Raw genomic sequence first — 21,662 nt, forward strand, 5'->3', positions numbered from 1 at the left:
TCAGCAAGATATACCCTTGTATCTTACGAAAGAAAAGCAATTCAATATTATTATTAATTGTATGGTATCTTCTACCTCAATTTTTCTTAATATGTCCTTATGTTTTCTTAAATTAACTTCAACATTAAAAACAGGTAGGAAAACATTTTTGTCTTCACTTGTATTTTTCAAGGGCTGAGCACATACACATCCATTATTTTGCATATTTAAACATGTATTCACTGTTTTACACGTTTGCGCACCCCACACCACAAGACATGAAGAACTTCACAATTTGTGAGACATTTGGATTTAATTACATATGGGTTCCCAATTTTTTAAAGACACAAATTTAGAAAGGCCAGCCAATAATTGTCTTTATCTAAAAACAAATAAAGTACTGTATACACATTTTGCTAATTGTGTTTTACGTTTATTTATAGGCACTTTATCATCAACAGAATATGCTTTTTTTGGTGGACAGTTGCTAAAATCGATTTTGATTTATCATTATTGATTTACCAATAGAAGCCTGGTTGGAGAGTGACAAATTGAGATTAATGACATACCTGATGAAGTACTCTGTGTTGGTTTGGCATCTTTCTTCTCCTTTTCTTCTTCTTCCATTTGGACTTCCTTCTTCTTTCCATCCTTATTGCCCTTCCTCTTGGATGACTTCTCGTCCTCTCCGCAAGACGTCTCCTTGGCCATCCCCGCCTCCGTGCTCTCCCCCCTGGATGGCTCCTCCACCTCAAACTCGTCCGATGATGAATTGGACGACGATGAGGATGATGACGTGGAGGATGATGTCCTGTGTTTCTTGACGGGCGGCCTGGGTTGCCTAGGGGCGGGGCCCGGTTGATGTTTCTTACACACCTCCAGGATGTGTTTGAGGGCGGGTACAAGGGCGGGGTTGAGCTGCTGGGTTAAGACCACTGAGAACATCTGAAGGAGAGCTCTCAAGTCCTGTAGGGAGGGAGAACAGCATCAATTGAATCAGTGCTCATCAATACCATACCCCCAAACACACAGAGTAAATATGAAACAAGACCAATGTGAATGCGTCTCCAATATGCCTCCCTCCGCCTAAATTCAGTTAAGATCCAGGCTTTAATCATTCTCGGAATATCTCAATGAGAGCAAAAAGCTTATAATCTTTATGACCTCTGACTTGATAAAATCAAAATCTGATCACTTGCTCCCCCCTCCCCCTACAGTGATTCATACTAGTTACAGGTTTAAAGTTCACAGATAAAATAGTCATTGAATAGTCATTGACCTGGTCATAACAAGTTTTAAAAACCTTTATTTTCATGTCAATGACTTGCTTACCTTTACTTTCTTTTACCCAAAATCTAATCAATATCTCTCTCACTATGTTGCTGTGCATCAATAACAAGTTTTAAGTTCATGGCTCAAACCGTACTTGAGACTTTGCTATACTGAGGCTGAACCCTAAATTTTCAGATATTGACCACTATGACCTTTGGCCTTTGGGCTATTTATCTGAAATCTACTCAGACCGTCTACCTATGGTGATACACACTATCACCAGGTGCGAAGTTCATACCTCTAATTCTTCTTGAGGTATCGCGATAATGAGGCTATAGTGATGATGTAATTGTAATGTTAATGTAAAATGCCTTTGTATATTTCTTCTTTGTATATTACTTTTGTATATTTCTTTGTATATTACTTTGTATATTTCTTTGTATATTACTTTGTATATTTCTATGTATATTACTTTGTATATTTCTTTGTATATTTCCATGTTTATTTCTTTGTAAATTTCTTTGTATATTACTTCTTTGTCAACTGACCCTTTAGGCCAGCACTGGAGGACAGTCTTTCATATACACCAATTAAACAACACAGAAATTCTTACCCCGTTTAGCTTATAAGCTGCGATGGCTAGCTGATGTCTGTCATACTCAGCGATATCCTCTCGCTCTGATAACACATTGTTGCATATCGTCTTGACAACTGTATCCCAGTTATTGCACAGAATATGTTGATACACCTGACAAAGCGACAATGAAGAAAATTCACAATTTATCTCTTCATATGCCAATCAAAGTCTCTCCGAGAGTCACAATGTATTCGGCATGGGATAGTTTTAGCAATGGCTATGATAATATTTAGTATTTCCAGTATAAAACGACTCTGAAGCATTGCTCCATAGTCCGATGACATATCCACTAGACCATGATTCTATCTTTATTTGGATACTAGCAATGTCTAATTTGATATGTTATGATAGTGGGATATGGTCATAACACCATGAATGGCCATTTATTGAAGCCCTCTTTGCTTTCTTTCAATTATATAGGGCTAATTCTGCACTCTACACTCATTTCATTAATGCAAACATGTTTAATGATGAATAAAGGAACATCACAAAAGACTACATCTTAATTTCGTGTCTTTATCTTCTTCTTTTTTCCTTTCTTTTTTTGCATTGTACTTTATTAACTTAACATAATGATATCATTCATTGCATCTGAGAGCAAAGTACTTTTTACATTCAGATTCATTCATGCATGACAAATCATACCATACATGTATTTGGTAGCATTTTAACAAGGATGAATTGATCATGAATACTACAAATTGATCATCACAGAATAATTTGTCGAGCAATATCTGGGGAAACTTTGAGTTGGCTATCCTTATCCTTGATTTGTTACTCTCTCATTGTCCTTATACTATATTTTTACCAGTCTTCTGAGTGCATCAGTTGGTTGGGCGGAGGGACCATTACGGTTAAAGTGATTAAGTTTGCTCTCTTCTTCCCTGGCCGCCATCTTTTGCACTCAGAATATTGCTACAAAACTTGTATTTGTATAATTTTTGTGATTTTAATTTTGTAATCACCATGGTTATATTGCTTTATTGTTATATTTCTTGAAAGTGCCAAATAAATTGTAAATAACTTAATAAACAAACACACTATACTCACCCTGGGAAAGAATATACAGAAAAAGGATGTGACATGTACATTGTTGAGGAATGTTCGTTCATCTAGGAGGACACTCTCTACGTAGTCATGGAAGGACTGTAGGCTACATAGCAGCTCAATGGCGTCCCTCTCGCTACCCTGTATACAAAGGTATAACAAGATCAACAATGGTCAGTGATTTGATTTGATTTGATTTATTTTTCCACTCAAATATCCACAAATTAAAATGACATCTCTCTCTCTATCCCTCTCTCTCTCTAAGTGCCGTATCGATTGACTTTGGCGATCATGCTGTTCCACAACCGTCGGTTCCTAGACTTCTGTATTAGTACCACTCCCAGTTCTTTCACTCCTCTCTCCTCCAACAATTTCTGCAGACTGTCCATCCAAAGTATCCTCCTTCTTCCCCTACTCCTTCTTCCCACAATTTTCCCTGTCACAGCAAGATTCTCTAGGCCTTCTAGGCCTAAAATGACATATATAACCTATACAGTATTACAATATATAATAGAACAAATGAATTATACAAGTAACAAAATACCGATAAGTATGTACGTAATAAATAAGTTTACAGAGTACATTTAAGTTTGAGAATAAGACACAATGTTTTATATTGCTTGATTTAACTGAGTGGGGATAAAAGGGAATCTCAGAAAAGGCTAGGCTTGTTGAGCAAGATTCCCAGTATAACTTGAGTACTAGACCATCGTCAGCGTGCACCATAGTAGCCCATGAAAAGCCGGGAGAAGGATTGATCTTTTTCTTGTTGTAAGCAAACATTTTTTTTAGGTGATTTGTACACTTAACTACAACAAAAGTAATCTTTGATTTGCCACATACTTCTTTGGCATTCATATTAGTCTAGTTAATAACTGCTACCTATTTGTAAAATTGCTGCTCTTTTAAGGGATATGCTATCGATAGCAGTAAAGCCATAGATAATAACGGGTAACATGAAATAATTGGTTAAAAGGGCGTTATACATTATCAAATAATAGGTACTTAGTTCAAATCTAGCAATTGTTAATATCAATATTTAGTTGATATCTATAACCATCATTTTGTTTTATTTTCTGTACCCCGATCTCTCACTTCTTTTTAGGCATTGTCTACTCTTTGTATTATGAACATATTTTTCTATCTTTGTCATGTAAAGTACTGTCTTGTCTCGTTCTCGTCTCTGTTGGCATCCCCCTTTTCCCCCTATTATGTAGTTCCTTTTGTAGCTACAGACTTGTTAAAATAATAACTCATTATTCATAATTATCGTTCGAGATGTTCACACTTGTACAAGCATTGCTTTTTAGTTGACCCCTCCATTTCCAATATGTATTTCTACATTTGTTGTTATTGTTTATAATTGATTTGTAATGTTTTGTAGGAAACATAGATAAATTGAAATTGAATTGAAATTGAAACCAGGATTAGCAGCCCTATGGATGGAAGAATATTAGATCTAGGATTCCTACCTGTGTGTGATAGATGGTCTTCCAGAATTTGGCAAACCAGTCCAGCTGCAATGGAATACCTTCATATGCTACCAGTACACCTGTAACACAACAAGGAATATCAGTGCTAATTATTACCACTTACATGTACATGTCAATATGGAGAGAACAATTGGTGAATGAAGAAATATTAACTATCCCACAGCATTAGAGGTGTTGTGGTCCAGTGGATAAGTCTCCAGACTATGAACAACAAGGTACGGGGTTCGGATCCCTGTCGGAACACCAATGTCCTTTGGCAAGACAGTAATCTGTAATTGCCACACTCCACCCAGGTGAGGTAAATGGATGCCTGGCAGGAATTGGTTCCTTGAAAGGATTGAGCACGTAACGGCAGCCCTGCTAAAGCCAGGGTAATGATAATGGAGCGCCAGGATTGGCAAAGTGCCAGACATGAGCGCTATATAAGACTCCACTATTCTTATAATTAACAACGCACATTTTGGAAGGCAGCACATAGTAACATCATGTTGATGATAAATGAGCTTTAGGTGATGAGGGCTGGATATGTTATTCATATCATATGCCCCTCTTTCAATCATTCTAGCTAGTCAATACTTGATGTTAGACAACAGTTTCCATTACTTGTCAGTTGTTCTCTTTCCTTTACATCACAATCTCTATTTGCAACACTAGACTACTAAATCTTGAAATGTATTCTTAAAACATTATCAACAAGAACAAAATCAGAAAGTTCTACTCATTACTTTAAGGGCCAAAATATTTATATCATAATCTGATATCAAATCACAATTCTGTATTAAATTGATGATTTGTGGTTGATTGGAAAATTAGGGTTTTTAAAGATCAATCGTAACTCTATAAGAAAGGGCCCTGGTTTTGGAAACTAAAGAAGCGGTATAGTTACTGGTAAACAAGGACATGTTGCAGATGTGTGAAATGCTACTTACTCAGTCCTATGATCTCTTCTGTGAGCATCTTGTTATGCATGGCTGCATAGCACAACGTCTCCACAAGGTTGTGATAAGGCCCAAAGAAGTCGAGCAGAGTCTTATCATACTCTGGATCAGCTCCCTATCAAAGAAGGAAGGAGGACAAAATCAAGTACAGCTTTTTTAAGTATACATTCTTCAGGATATATTGTAAAACAGCATCTGAAGAACTAACACTTCAACAAGCTCTGCTTCTAGTTAGTTCCTCTTTTCTTGTGCTATTTTTATTATATTTGTCGTTTCATTGTATATTTTTTTTGTAATATACTTATTCATTGTATTATGTTTTACATGAGGAAATGAAATCATTTGAATCTCTTAGTGTCACCTTTTCATTCAGAATGCTCTCAATTACAAATTCTACATGAGCAGAAAGTACAAATAAAGCTGGAAAAATGTGAGTCCATTTCTGTTGCAGTATGTTGCATTCATAAATAAGAGTGACGTAATTGAAAACAAAACAAATCATTAAAATGTCTAAATTGGCAATGCAGAATAAAATTCAATTAATTCAATTTAATTTATTATCCATCTTTAAAAAAGAACAAGTATAACATAATATTAACACATTGTATTAAAATAATAATATAAACATAAAAATGGAGGGATACCCTTAGTAAGCAAGTTGCTTGTAAGCAGGGCCCTAGAATTAAATTGATATTCACTGTTTGTGTGTAAAAATTGGCAATTACTTTATTTTGGGAATGGCAGGTTCATATCTTACATGTGAGGTTTCCAGCTGACTTGGATGCAAGAACATCTGTAGCTCTGGTCGCGGCGCCCTCAACGTGGTCTTGTTCAGCAGTGGTTTGGGCATTCTTCTTGGGAAGTAGGGTCCAGATGATACAACTAAAAAATAGAGCATCGTAATCCAAATAAATGTCTCCTCCAACTGAGATATTCATCCCCTCCCCAAATTTGAGGGCAACACTGGATTGCCCAACATAGCATTCCATGGAAGTATACATATCCTAAAATGAATTATGAATACATATCATTGCGAAGGGGAAGCCTTACTGATCAAATATAACAACTTCCCTCTTCAAAATATGTTTGGGGCCCGCAGTAATCATCTCTCAAAATTGTTGATTTTGAGATCCAGATTGTCTGCCTTCAGCGGTCCTCCGTAGAGTGTCAAGATTCGTGACGACAGATGCAAGACACAGCTAGCCACAACATTTCCATGATATCTATATGATTTTTCAGCAAATTATTCGTGTTTTTCAAGAGAAATCTGTCCACCCATATATGATTTGTCCATAATTATCAATTGTCATGAATTTTCTTCGGTGACTACTTACGCCATTTTTTTCCTCCCTAGCGGATTTTTAAAAGCACTAACTCACCTGAAATGTTTGACTGCTGTTGGAACTGTCGATGAGCATGGTGCATCAGGGGTACAACCCTCTGTACAAAGTCATGTGGGTAGAGCGTCACCATGCTGTGAAGAACACCTGAAAATAAAATTGTTGAATCATGAGAGAAACTTGCTTCACAAATATACCACAATGGTCATGAACACATCAGAGAATGGTGCTACAGAAACAGTTGGTTTAGACTGGACCCACCTTACAAACAGTTGCACTCGATTCAAATCTAAGGCAACTTGATATTAATAGCAACTCTGCACAAAACAGTGTGGAGTGTGTAAGTTTAGAATTGATGAGAACTGAAAGATTTACTATTACATTGCACTCTTTTTGACTAGGCTACCGCTGGATTTTAAAAGACCCTGAACTAGGATTATATATTAAACTTCAATATTGGTACATTCTCCTGATTGAGGAACCAATTTGGTAATTTAAAAATTTGGAGATTTTAATTTTTTTGGAGACCACCCAAGGGAGACAAGAAATTTGGTCTTTGTAGACAGGTGTCCAGTAGGAGAAAGGGCACTGTCGGCTGCATATCGAATCGTTACAGGTTTATAGCAGTTCGTCTAATTCACAATTTGTCTAATGCCCATTTTGTCTACCATCCATATGGTCTAATAATAACTGAATCATATATAATAATAATCATATGATTATTAGACCTTGAATGCCGAAACCCTCTGACGCAATGATAGATGATAGATCAGTGAATAAGAATCAATGTATGAGGTATATAATACTTACCGACACACTCTGTTCTGACATTATCTGGGGTATATGAGTTGAGTAATGTAAGTAGCTTGTGGGCAAAGTCCATCCTCTCGGGAAACTGAAGTAGTGATTGCTTCACTTCTACAAGGCCAACATAATGAAGAGAGTGTGCTATTAATCATCTGGATCATGCACTTTGCATTGGTACAGTACTTTGGGCACATATGAGACTTGGACCCAGTCTTACAAAGAGTTACGATTGCTCCAAATCAATCAAAGGTCCTACAATGAATCGCAAGTTTACAGTGTCCTATCTCTTATCTACATAGTTGCGATTGATATTAATCTCAAAAAAGTTGCGATTGATATCAACTTTTTGTAAGACGGGGCCTTGAACTGTTTGCAAACTAAACTGCAGACAAAAGATCTCATCATCATCATCTTATTAATAACAACAACAAAACAAGAAAAAGAAGAACTAAAAGAAGATTAACTAATTAAAAACAACAATAATATGATGATGAATACTTGTAACTGTATAGCACTAATAACTACTATACAGACTACCAAATTCGATGCTCACAGCATTTCAGGTACAGTGAAACCTTTCTACAAAGACCACCCAAGGGAGACAAGAAATTTGGTCTTTATAGACAGGTGGTCTTTGTAGACATGTTCCTATAAAAAACCATTTTCGAGGGAAACAAAATTTGTGGTCTTTGTGGTCTTTGACAGGGGGTCACTAAAGCAGGTTTGACTGTATATCAAGTACACATTTAATGCCTCTTTCTATGTATAATCGTACGAGCTTGTATGGCAGACGATTGTTACCTTTCAAGTCTTGTTGCTGTATGGCCACTCGTAAGACTGCAGTAGTGGTTGAGAGAAGTTCTACTAGCTCACAAGCTACATGGCAGGCTGTAGCCTCATGGTACATCATGTGAAGGGTGAAGAAAGCCTGATGATGATGTAAAGCAAAGCAAAGCAAAGCCAATATTAAGATAAGATTGAATGTTATATACAACCGTACTTCCAAACAACTCCAGAATATCACACCAGCAACCCTAACATGAGGAGGCGCAATGGATCAGTGGTAGAGCAATGGTATCGGATCCGGGAGGGCCCAGGTTCAAAACCATGTCCATGCGCTTGTGCTGTTTGGTAAAGCACTAATCTTCATTACCATGTCCCTCGGAGAGGACTTGGGGCCGTCAGCCCCCATATACATGCTTTCTTAGCAGTCAGGTTAAACAATCATCATAACTTATCATACCTGAGCCTTGGCCCCTACCATAACTCTAACCCAACCCACACTATAAACCTTACCCTGATACATTATACTGATATATGGTGAGTGTATTCTGTAGTTAAAGGGGGTGTAGCATGACGAGACTAGGTGTCTTTCCTGTGGCCTGACTCGGGACCAATCGGGTATAATACAACTACGAACGACGTGCTGACCAGTTAATCAAGTCCATTTGTTTACGTGCAGTTGTCCAAAAGAAGTCGTAGATGGACTTGCCCAGTATTTGTCATGCTACTGCCCCTTTAAGCCTAGAGCTTGAACAGTGAATAAATAATTATCTTAAATAGATCAAATGACCCATTCTTCATATTTTTGTCTACTCTTTATCTTATTTTTCATCAGGAAAACTATAATTACACATACACAAGTAGAAAGACACATCACTGCATCATGTGTGACATTGTGTGTCCATTTTAGCTACAAAACATAGTTCATGGCATATTTTTAAAATATGATAAAATGTAGACAAATGTATAATTAGTATTTTTCATATGCAACTGCTCTTTCCTTCTGTTGCAGAGCCTACCTATACACAGCTTCATCAGATATGTGTTTGTTTTAAAAACATTACAATAAAAAAAAAAAGTATATAAGCAAAGCCACATTATACAACGCAAAATGATAAAGTCCAAGGGTAGAAGGGGTTTAATTAATTCACAAATCATGATTAGAAGACATGTTTTATATATAACATATATTTATAAATCAGGTGGTATAGAAAGTAACAACTTGCATAGAATACAGTAACACCTAGAAACATTGGTCAAATAAATATTGAGGAGTAAATAAAATGTTGTTCTTAAATTACTTAAGATGTACTTACATCAGCAAGTCTGCTAAGACCTTGCTTACTAAGCACCACAGATCGGTCTTCATCATTCTCTATTAATAACCTGAAGGCACTGTATAGAAACACAAGACAAACACATGTATATAATATATATGTTACAACAAATATATGTTTACATGAATACATTTATTCAAATGGCCATGTCTGGGTGGGCGAGACAACAAATACAGGTGGAAAATAAATTTGATTTAACTAAGCGCAGAGCATATCACTAATTCATGAGCTACAACATATGAATTTTTGGTTTCATTAAACAGGTCTACACTATGGATATAGAGATGGGAAATGGGCAAAAAACCCATTCAAAGGGTCAAAGGTCATAATGGTGGATGCTGCCAATTACTTCATTGAATATGCAGCCACAGAGGAGGTAATCTGCACAATGTTACATAGGTCTAATGCATACAAGGGATCTAGTAGACTTGGACCCCTTCCAAAAGTTAATGTGGAGCCCTGCCTAATGTATTTTGCACCAGAGCTACATGTAGGCATATATTAACTGTCCATTTTCATTGGAGATTGGGGAGTCCTGAAAAGAATTCTTGATAATCTTTCCTTCTTGAGTGTGTGTAGTCCTAAAAAGGACTGTTGACAGTCTTGAAACAGTCTTGAAACAGACTGTTGGTTATCTTTCTTAGCTTATAGTTCTAAAGAGAATTAGAGCACCGGTTGGAGAGGATGGGTGGTAGGAGTGGCTCGACGTTTCGAACAGGTGACTGTCCGTCGTCAGGAGGTTATACCTAATGAGTGTAGTCCAGCATGAGCTCCTTTCTAGACATTCCAGGTAGCAGAGGAGAGTCATCTTCTTGAACTCAGTGATGTGTTCCTCTTCCTCATCGATGTCACTTCGTCTCGTCACAAAGAGCTTCATCATCCGGAACAACTCTTCTACAACCTGATCAAGAAACAATGTTGATAGATGATGATCATCTCCTGAGCATCGCAAGACGCATTCTGCACAGCAACTATTGCTCTGCGGCCAATATCCTACACTAATGGAGTCCTAAATTCACCCCTGAACCAAAAACTATGCCTAGTCGTAACCCTAATCCTAAAGCTTAAACCTTATTGCAAGCCCCTAACCCTAATTCCTTGAGGCAATAATGAATAGAGAAATTGTTGACTTTTACAATTTTGACCTCGGGTACACAATATTTAGTCAGGAAGCCTCACTACATGCAGCATAGTTGCAAAACTCTATCATTGTAGATTATTATACGTTTTTGCCAATTTGTCAATGCTGATTAAATGGTTTGAACTTTGTCTTTGTAAAATCATCGAAATTTAGATTTGCCTTAATGAAATTTTTAAAAAATAAATAAATAAAAAATAAACCATTTATCCATCTATCATCAAATGAGTACATTTGAGAGTGCTTGTACGTACCATGGGGTACTGGTTAGCATGTGGAGTGAGATACTTGAAAGCCCACTGCATGTTCTGATGCGTTGAAAGCATCCTGGCAAACTGTGGACTCTGATGGCAGCATAACCTGAGCAGACCGTAGTACGCTGGTAGCATGATGCGGTTGAATACTACCACCTCTTGATCATCATGATCGGCACTGGAAAAGAGACAAGGAATACGTGAATTATTCCAACGACGATGGAAAAGGCCATTAAAACCAACAACAACATGCAATCACACTTTACATTATCTTTACATAGTGAGATTGCCAGTCCATCATTAGGCTTTCCAGTATTCAAGATGAAATTGAGTTCTAGTCATAGAGTTTGCTTTGGGAAATAAACTGTCTACAATTTTACAAGAACAGATGATTATTTAAAATCTAACAATTTTGTGAAGTGAGATTTCCAAGCCATCATTAGGCTTAACAGAATTCAAGATAAAATTGAGTTCTAGTCATAGAGTTGCTTTCGGAAATAAGCTGTCGACAATTTCACAAGAACAGATGATTATTTAGAATATAACAATTTTACATCGTGAGATTTTTAATCATAAAAATGCTAAAAAGTCACAAAATCTTGCTTCAAATCACACACAAAGAAATGCACTGCATACATATACAGAAACCTTGTCACAGCTTTAATTTATCACTTTACACTCAGTTTCTCTTCCTGCAATTCTAGTCTAATACATATATATTTCTTTTGCATTTTTGTACTTACAGAATGTAGTTGTATGGGATGTGCTTCATTACAACTGGGTTTGTGATGATGAGTTCTACGTTGTCTGGATAGTCTACACAGGTATTGTACCAAAACTGTAACAGGGCCTGAGGATGGAACAATAAAGCAGTTAAATACTTACTGTACTGGGCTATTTTGAGCGGCCGTTGAATGTCTTATGAACACGAAAATGAGCATGTTTGTAGATATTCACGTAAGGAACAAGATGGTATGATTAGTTTTTTTCCTAATATGCACATTTTTGTCGTTATAGCCTAACAAATTATGCAAACGCTAATTTTACAGAAAACTCTACATATTTGTCTCTAGATTTGTGAAGAATCTTGAAAGTGTATTGAATAAATGTTCCTTCATTTCAAATTCATGAATTTTCATTATTTTTATATTTGAAAATGCATAGGTTAATTTGCTTGAATCATGAATGTCAAATCTGCAAATATACAGGGAACTAGAATCATTACAAAAATTGTCAGACTCCAATTTTTGAATGTTGAAACTCATTATTCATATTAACTTCTTTTTCAACACAAAAAACATATTTTGATGCAGGGACGTCATACATACATGTTACTCTCTAGGATCATGCTAGGTTCACTTCACATCACATATGATGAATGTATTGGGAATAAATTACAAAGCTATATAACAAGACTATGGGTACACTCATTATTGTATACCACATCAATCTATGTTCATTGCTGGTTTTCCTCATCTTTAATTTGACATGAGAATGGTTGACATGGTTGGCTTACGTACCTGTTTGTTGTGATTGCATGAGATGGGTGGTTCAGATAACTTGGGTTGGTACAGATTCCAGAGATCCATGAAATGGGTTGAGAACTGAAATGAAGAAAAACAAAAATACAATACAATACAATACAATCGATACGTGCGCTATATAAGAATCCAATATTATTATTATTATTATTTATTATCATGGTACCATTTCAAATCTACAGACCAGTATTTACGATTCAAACAGGAAATCGTACCTGCCTTTTACTTTTGCCTGCCAAAAAGAAGTCACAATGCAAAACAATTGGAAGTCTCAAATCAGTAAACTGTAAATAGAATTTTAAAAAAATTAAAAATAAAGAAGGCGAAATTCAGCACAATGTGAGCCTATCTCAAGTTCTTCATATTTTCATTATTTACACTGTATTTTATGGACACCAAATTTCTGTTTCCTCTTTATTTTATCTAACTTTAGAAAACGTAATAATTTGAGTACTAAAATGATTGACATAGTTCTCAATATGACTTGTTGCTTACCATTCTCTTCTCAGCTCGTGATATAAGGCAGTGATTGAGGACAGCAAAGTACGCCACAAGCTTGGAGGTACCATGTGCTGTTACATCTGTGATCGCAAAATACACCCAAATAAACAAATCAATTCATGAACGATTACAAACAATAAATGCATCAAGAAACAAATAAGAAAATAAGTAAAATAAGTAAATAATTAAATAACTAAATAGGTAGATGGAGAGATAAAATGCAAATGAAATGAGTTTTAAAGATAAACAGGCGGATAATGACCTAGCTCTCAAAAGGCTCAAACAGCTCTGCCGAGAAAAAAGTTTTCCAAAATGTTCAACATCTAGATGAGGGTAAAGCATAAAGTTCTTATATACAGCTCTATGACCCTTTGATCTTTGACATCATAACCTAAGTTTGGCGGGAATCCACCAATCGGTTCTTGGGATAACTTAATCACGAGGATGGGATGTACGGACGGACAACTTTTACGTCGTTGCTGAGGAATAACGGTTCTAAGTTGCTGCTTTCATGAGGAAGCAGGAGCTACAGTCTTTTGACCCTGTAAGAATGGTCTCTCATGACCTGAATCAACTTACCAACATAGTGTTTAGCTCTAGGGAGTAGTGATAGAAGCAGTGAGTAGATCTGATGCAACACAATCAGGGACTCTGGGGCCAGCTGAAATAAAAGAACAATAAGTGATTTAGTTTCAAGTACATGTCTAGCATTCTTTCTAATTTTCTATGCATATGAATCTTTTAAAAATTGACTTTCATATTTAATTTAGTGACGATGATAACTAGCAGAGGAGACTAAAATGTATACCCTTTTACAAAGAATCTTATATAGATTTCAGTGTAGTTCAGTTTCAGTTTATTTTCATATTTCACATGTTGTATAATACATCATCACATTTGGCATGTTACATTTTTTTCATTTTTGTTTTGGTTGCATTTATACAAATGAAAAGAATAATACATCAGACTAAGTAGAATAAAGGGAGAAATATGATGGAGCCTATGGAGAAAGCAATGCTTGTAGGTCATAGGGTGATTTACTATGGCTTATAACTTTGTTCTTGTCATTAAGCAAAGTACTAGAACATAGTAAGTACTTTTTAGTAAAAATAATTTTTGTCTGTTTTTTCCCCCTTGTCTTCATGACCCCCTCCCCCGCCCCCCCCCCAAAAAAAAAAATTCTGAAGACAGAGACATTCAAAGGAAAAAATCAGGGTGAAGCACAGCTCTTGCTCTCGTGAGCTCAAAGTACCAAGAATGCACCGATTTCAAGTGACCTTTGACCTATAAATCCGAAAGAATAGGGCATGTCTCATACAGAGTTAGGATTGATTCAAATGAACTATACCTTTATATCTTTTATTATGTTCTCTATACTATTAAAACAGATAGAAGATTGTAACTCTGTGACTGATAGAAGGGCTTTTGACTGATCTGAATGTTTTCAAAGGCTCAGACGAATCATTAATCATCCCAAGATAACTTGGCTAGTTTGCAAAATATCCCGCTATATGTCCGGTGCGTCTTCACCAGCCCGAAGACTCGCACTATGCGCGAAATATCTCGAGGTCGAGTCTCTAGCTGATGAAGAAGACGCAATTCGTAACTTCGGGCTTGTTTCCCAAATCAGAAATGGCAGCCTATTTGGCAATCTCGAGCTGATGAAGACATACCCAATGATGTACTTACTCTGATCTCTCTCTGTGGACTATGGAGTGACCTTGCTGACCTGAATGATTGTCTGAAGTGAGGATCAGGTACTAGGGAGATTAGGAGGAAGGCGGCAGCTACAAAGTAGAGAACAAACAAAAATAATAATAATATGTCTTGTTTACCCAGGGTAGCCTCATCAGTATTCATACTGTTCTCCCTGAGGGCCCTGCAATCATATCCTTACCCCAGCTTTAACTGAGCTACCATAAAAAGGTGCTCAAGCATTCAAGGAATTTCTTCCTACCGGGTACCCATTTACCTCACCTGAGTGGAGTATGGCAAACGTAGATTAATGTCTTGCCGAAGGACATTAGTGCCGCGGCGGGACTCGAACCTGGAACCATGCGATCCAGTTTGGTGACGTGTCCACTTGACCACAATACCTCTACAAACAAATTTTTTTTTTAATCACTAAAAATGTGGACATTAATTCAATCAAACTTCCCTTCTATTTGAAACATCGTTCTTCTTACGTTAGGCGAAATGTATGTAATCATTCATAAAATTGATTATTTTACTATTTGTATTTACAATTAAAATGCAAGCTAGAAGTACCAAATAAATCTTTTTTGCAGCCAGAATTTGAACTAGGACTTGGGCTAAGCTCTGTCCTTCACTTGAGAACAATTTTGATCAAGATGCTGCTTATAAGTATCGGCTTGCATGGTGATGTAGATATACAGTAGGTGTAGGGTCGCACCATGTGAGAGAGGGGGAGGATTGGGGAGTCCTGAAAAGCTTACCATTTCGAACCCTGTTGTTTTGATGGATGAGAAACATCTCCACCCATCTGTCTATGTGATGTAGAACCCAGTGATGGGCTAGCTTGTTCCTAGGGACTTGGGCAGCTAACCAGTCCAGGACCTGCTGGGGATTGTACTCTGAGATCTATACAGAAACAGATAGAGAATGAGTTGAATTAAGACTGGATATGCTAGCTTATTCCGGGACCACAAACCAGTCCAGTATCAATTTGTAGTGAGATTTTTACTTGCACTTTTCATATGGGCACTCGACAAGCACAAGTACGATAATACGCCAACCATAAAGCTATATTGATTATTACTTGACAAACTTACAAGAAAATATGTAAAAAGACAATAGCAACAACAACAAGCGCAGAATGTTGAACAAACATGAACTTTAAAATCACCTGTTAGTAGGACAATTCACAAGTGACTAAAATTAGGTTGAAATGGATCAAAAAGATACTCCAGTGAAACCTGTGTATGAAGACCACTGAATGGAGACAACAAGAGCGGTCTTTATGTACAGGCTCCTTTAATATATGTTTCAAAGAAAAATACAGTTCAAGGGAAACAAAAACTATGTTCTTTCTATCTCTACACAGGTGGTCAGTCATTCAAGCAGGTTTGACAGTAGTAAGCATATCAAAAGCAGCGTTCAGCTTTGAAAGCCAATCCATTCTAAGAACTGAAGGGTTTGCTAGTACTATATTGCTAGAACCTGCTTTATTGACCACCTGTCTACAAAGACCACATTTTGTGTTTCCCTTGAAAATAGTTTCTCATTGAAACAGGTACTGTAGGCACCTGTCTACAAAGACCACTTTTCTTGTCTCCCTTGGGTGGTCTTTATAGAGAGGTTGACTGTATTACTTACATCCCATATTCTTTGAAGGATGATGGGTGTGAAGGAGGTGCATCCTGGTGGGACCGGTTCAACCAGCAGGGATAACATCTTGAAGAAAGGGATTCCAGCCTGTAACACCAACAACAACAAAACAACATTTTACATTCAAATAATGAACTCCTCATTTGCAACCTACTGTGTACTGACAACTTTTAACCTTTAATGGTAGACTCTTGTTCCTCTCTGTGGGTATCAGGACGCTAGAAAATATATCAGGGGGGTGTTTCACAAAGACTAAGATAGACTTTAGACTTTTAGTTGGACTTAACTATGGCAGGCTGTTCATGCCACTGTCTACTCTTACCATTGGTCTCTCATTTATGATCTTTAGATAATATTGAAATAATACAAAATGGTTATATTTACCTCAGGACTTAGCTTGCTGATTGCATTGAATATCATGGAGATGATCTGTATAACAAGATGAGCAAAAATAAAAACATAATGAAAATGCCAGATATACATGTTTAAGTACATATAATCAAAATGGTTGTACTTAATCATTTCCAAAAGTCATACCAAATTCGAAATATGAGCATTTTCTTAAGCCTTTTTCCTTCCAAATCAAATGAATAAACTATTATTATTATCATTTTATAAATAACTACATGAGTACAAGGACAATATGGGTGAGCTGACCAACGCCTATGTAACAGTAGGCTGAAAGCCTTGTTCCAACATGACGAGGTCAAAAGTTTGAAAATAAGAAAATAAGAAATATAATTTTCCCCTATATTTTTTGTTATTGTTTGGTTACTCAATATTATCATTTGTTTATCTGTTACCATTACCCTATAGCAGTTCATTAGGTTGACGATCTTGACCATTACTTTCTCTTAGTTTAATTTAGTATTGTATTGATTGAAATGTATTATTCTTTCATCTTTATTGCCATCTTGTACTTGTTATACCTGTCTGTTTGGCTCACTATTGTATATTTACTGTATCTATAAGTTTGTTGTATTATTTGTAAACATGATCAGTTTTGGTCTATGGACCTTTGAATCATGTATATTTATATGTCTTTTTAAGAATAAATGGTAAAAGCGTTTAAGCTAAACCGTTCTCTATCTCCACATCAGGGGATATGCAAACTAAGTTGATTATTTTTATTCCCACAGAATTGCTTTGTGCAATTCATTTACAAGTAAAAATTTGCCACAGCTGTTCAATGCATTACCAGTGCATCCATAAAACCTACCTGCTCAGCCAGCTTGGGCTGGAAGCGAGTGAGTCTGAAGATGAGATTCCTCGTCTGCTGTAGGTTGATGTTGTCTCGGATTTGTTGAAACAAGAATGGAAAGCCCTACGGACAAGATAAACAACACTCTATCAACATATGCAACATGGTGGACATCTAATCAAAACATAACCACCTTCTCTAAAAGAAGTGAATATCTTGCCTCACATTTAACTGTTTAATGGATATAACCCTAAATATTCTGTTTTGCAGACATTGCCAACTCTGTGACATATAATTTTCTTCCGAAGTAAATAACTGTGCACTACATTTATTATTAGACACATCAAGAATAATATCTATTTTTCCATTAATAACCATGAAAATGGTAATTCATGGAATTTTCACAACAAAGCATTGGGAAAGGATCTCAAAAAGGATGTCGCCAGTTTCCAATTGATCAATTATAACATTAAAAAAAAAAATTACAATTTTTAAAATAATCTTTATGGATTATCCTCTAACTTCTAAAGATCATTTCTCTCATTTTTCTGCTTTTACTTCAAACTATGTATTGTATTTAATCAATTATAACTTTGAAAATTACTATTTTTTAATATTCTAATGGATTAACCTCTAATTTCTACAGATTATTTCCCTCAGTTTCTGCTTTTACTTTAAACAATTTATTGTCGAAGCAGATTTGCCTCTTTTATACCTTTCCCCCAACTAGCACAGCGTAGTCGTTGTGAGAGAGAAGCAGCCTTCGGTCCGTCCTGGAAGACTCGACAAGATACGCTATCAGAGAGATCATCTTCTCCAACGATGTCGGCTTGTACTTGTCTTCTGTCAGTGATATGACATCATCGTCGTCATCTTCATCATCGTTCTCGTCATCCGATATCACCTCCACCTTCAAGTACAAACAACCAAACAATACCATTACTTACAAAATAACATTGTGTACCACTTAGCCACACAAACCCTTTATCTCTTGAGCTGTACATTTTGGATCACAGCTGTTATAATGATGCAGAAAATATGTTCCTCCTCATCAGGCATTTATCTAGATGGTGAACTATTAGAATAAGCCAAGTGATGAGCTAAGTAATGATACTGCTAAGAGAAATGCATAATAATCAACAACAAATTCAAATTCATATATTTTACTGCGTTAATGTTCATTGCAGACTCACATAATCAGCTGCTTTGGTGCCCAGGTAGAAGTTTGCCATGATGGATATAGCCTCTACCGACGTCAGGAACTGAGCCTGTATAGAAGGAGGAGAAGAAGTAGAAGTAGAAGAAGTTACATTTATTCAAATCTTTAAGTAATCTTGCTCTCTCAGTAGCTCTTTATCTTGCATTTTGTCCTTCCTCTCATATCTTTGCTCCATTCTGTCGTGTGTGTATGAGTTTGCTTGTATATGTGCGTGTGCATTTTAATTGATATTTCTATTATAATGTACTTGTATGTAGGGTCCCGATTACAAGCAGTCTTGCTTTTTAACTTGTTGTTTTTTGATATTTTTTGTCTATTGTATTAATGGTTTTTTTTCTTCTAATGGTCAATAAATGAAATGAAATGAATGAAAAAGAAGGAGGAGAAGAAGATGGAAAAGAAGGGGAAAGGGAAGAGAAGATATAGAAGGATGAAAAGGACAAGAATGAGAAAGGAAAGAAAAAGAGAAGGGTGGGGAAGGAGGAGATGAGGAAGAAGAAGATTTTAAAACGGATGATGGTTTTCAAATTCTTCAATTAAAGGTAAATATAACATAGGGGATATTGGTACTCCCAACTGGCACAAATTTTACTACAAAAAGAGCATGACCTTCATATGGTCGCACCATAAAAATGAATTATCTTGAAAAACAAAACGAGACAAAAACAAACAAACAAGGGCTATCAAAGTTGTCATGTGATTTTACCTCATCTTCTCCGATCTTTGCGAAATCATAGAGAACTGAGAAGTACTCAGTCAGGTGTTTGCATTGTGGACGTACTCCAACTGAGATCTGGAGGGAAAGATAAACGGTACAAACAGTTCAATCTGGATACATTCAAACAATCATACAACTAAATCTCAATAACTCACTTTAATAATGTCATTAAGAATTTGAACTATTGATACGTTTACTGGATACCATGCTACATACATGTATATTATTGATACCATGTAAATCTATGCACCATATGTACAGTAACATTCTAGGACATTAAAATGAGATGAAAGGTTCAACTTTGTGTTTATGTTTGAGTAAAAGGCATACTTTTATTGGAAGTAATGTTGTACTAGAAGTAATGGGTAAACAGTTTGAAAAATATGCAATTTTCCTCTTTACTTTTTCTATGCAATCTCTATACAAAATTTACATAGTGAGCTATTTTTTTCCTTTTCTTCATGTCTTCTAGAAACATCTAATCTTCATTCCAAAGAGCATATTTTTAATTTCTGTGACACCTGCAATTAAGATACTTTGCCTTAAACATATAAAGAATTTCATTCCAAAAGGGGCTAAATCCGCTTTTATTATTGATTCACCATTTTTTCTTGTAACTTATCACTTCTTTTTTGTATATATATGTTAGGAATATTACCTTACATCATTTATATCATCTTTTAACAAATCTAGCAATGAATGCTATTTTTTCATAAATTTTGACAATTTCAATGTTTGTAGATTAAGCCTCTTTTGGAATGAAACTGCGGTCAACTGTCATATTTTGATTGTTTAACTCATGTTAACGATTCATATTCAATGCAAAACACTTCTATGACTGACTGACTCACCACAAGGAGGAGTTTCTTGATAAATCTTGTCACACAGGATACATTGCCGATCTCATCCGGTTGAATATCACGTTCATCATGATTGCTAAACAGTGGGGAAAAACGTACAAATGTGTAAAGACTTGATGACTACTGACAAGTTGTCATGAAATTGCAAATGACATATACTTTGCATGTAATGTACACGCAAGACTCTCTGTGAACTCGTACATTATCCCTCTAACTTGTTCCAAAATTATTTGTACAAATTCAAATGATTTCTGTGTTCTATTTTATATTTTGTGATGCATTTTCATTTCTACTTTTCACCATGTCTAAATACATTATCACTTGGTTGATCAGCACATACTACATTCACAATTGCTATGTATGGTAGTCAATTTCTAAAACCCGTCCAAATCCAAATCCTAATCCTACACTTGTCTCAAAACCTTAATTTAAAACTACTCTAACCCTATATATTTGATGAAATAAAGCCTTTAGGAAATATTGCCAAAGGAACTCTAAGATCGTATATCTGGGAGGTGTTTCGCAAAGATCCTAAATTGAAATTATCTCTAAGTTAGACTTAACAATTATGGAAAGCCGTTAGCATCTTTGAAAATATTTTGTAAAAGTTATTTTAAAAAGCATAAAATGTTGATTCAAATCATTCATATTTTCTATTATCAAGGAGATTTCTTGCTCTTGATGTGGAATTTATGAAAGTCTAAAATACTTGAATTTCTGCTTTTGAATATATTTCATTTTACGGCTACAAATGGCTCTCCGTTATTTTTAAGTCCAACTTAGAGTTAAGTTCTACTTAGGATCTTTGTGAAACACCCCCCCCCCCCCAGTTTTCTATATTGTATCATGGCGCTTACCCTTCTATGACAGCATGAAGGTAGAGTGGTGCATGTTTCTCTCTCAGCTGTCTGATTACATGGATACAAAGCCTCTGAAACAACTGAGAAGTGATAACAATACATCTTTATGTAAAATAATTGTTCCTTTTGTTAGATTATTGAGGAAAGAGAGTGAAAGGTACATTGAGTGGATGTGATTCTCTTAAAGCCCCACTGTACTACTTGTAGCTACTTGCTCCCTCTATATACAAAACTTCCCCAACCGGTGCCTGTTGGTCCCCCATGATCCTCTTTTTCTTATGTTAATTGAGAGCTGAGTTGATGAGATAGCCAACTGTCAGCTGGGTGGTCTAATCCCTTTTGGCCAAACTATTACAGACGTCCAAAGGATAACTATTCACTTCTAAAAA

General features: G+C 36.0%; 1 protein-coding gene across 1 annotated transcript in view; it reads right to left on the bottom strand.

The window, feature by feature from the left end:
- The window catches only part of LOC585618 (ubiquitin carboxyl-terminal hydrolase 34), an 85,986-nt gene that overhangs the window by 5,518 nt on the left and 58,806 nt on the right, over window positions 1-21,662 (bottom strand). Inside the window, exons 52-77 of the mRNA XM_030998700.1 lie at window positions 21,271-21,353; window positions 20,405-20,489; window positions 19,542-19,628; window positions 18,810-18,884; window positions 18,332-18,526; window positions 17,635-17,739; window positions 16,800-16,844; window positions 16,404-16,502; window positions 15,524-15,668; window positions 14,757-14,854; window positions 13,647-13,728; window positions 13,062-13,147; window positions 12,546-12,629; window positions 11,769-11,875; window positions 11,026-11,203; window positions 10,380-10,534; window positions 9,613-9,691; window positions 8,315-8,441; window positions 7,517-7,624; window positions 6,746-6,853; window positions 6,124-6,248; window positions 5,358-5,481; window positions 4,408-4,487; window positions 2,939-3,076; window positions 1,865-1,999; window positions 549-945 (exon numbers count right to left, since the gene is read on the bottom strand). Of these exons, the coding sequence (XP_030854560.1) occupies window positions 549-945; window positions 1,865-1,999; window positions 2,939-3,076; window positions 4,408-4,487; window positions 5,358-5,481; window positions 6,124-6,248; window positions 6,746-6,853; window positions 7,517-7,624; window positions 8,315-8,441; window positions 9,613-9,691; window positions 10,380-10,534; window positions 11,026-11,203; window positions 11,769-11,875; window positions 12,546-12,629; window positions 13,062-13,147; window positions 13,647-13,728; window positions 14,757-14,854; window positions 15,524-15,668; window positions 16,404-16,502; window positions 16,800-16,844; window positions 17,635-17,739; window positions 18,332-18,526; window positions 18,810-18,884; window positions 19,542-19,628; window positions 20,405-20,489; window positions 21,271-21,353 (3,130 nt within the window). The remainder of the gene's footprint in view (window positions 1-548; window positions 946-1,864; window positions 2,000-2,938; window positions 3,077-4,407; window positions 4,488-5,357; window positions 5,482-6,123; window positions 6,249-6,745; window positions 6,854-7,516; window positions 7,625-8,314; window positions 8,442-9,612; window positions 9,692-10,379; window positions 10,535-11,025; window positions 11,204-11,768; window positions 11,876-12,545; window positions 12,630-13,061; window positions 13,148-13,646; window positions 13,729-14,756; window positions 14,855-15,523; window positions 15,669-16,403; window positions 16,503-16,799; window positions 16,845-17,634; window positions 17,740-18,331; window positions 18,527-18,809; window positions 18,885-19,541; window positions 19,629-20,404; window positions 20,490-21,270; window positions 21,354-21,662) is intronic.

This window comes from Strongylocentrotus purpuratus, unplaced genomic scaffold, assembly GCF_000002235.5.
Source record: "Strongylocentrotus purpuratus isolate Spur 01 unplaced genomic scaffold, Spur_5.0 spur5_scaffold_5, whole genome shotgun sequence".
In the NCBI taxonomy this organism is placed as follows: Eukaryota; Metazoa; Echinodermata; class Echinoidea; order Camarodonta; family Strongylocentrotidae; genus Strongylocentrotus; species Strongylocentrotus purpuratus.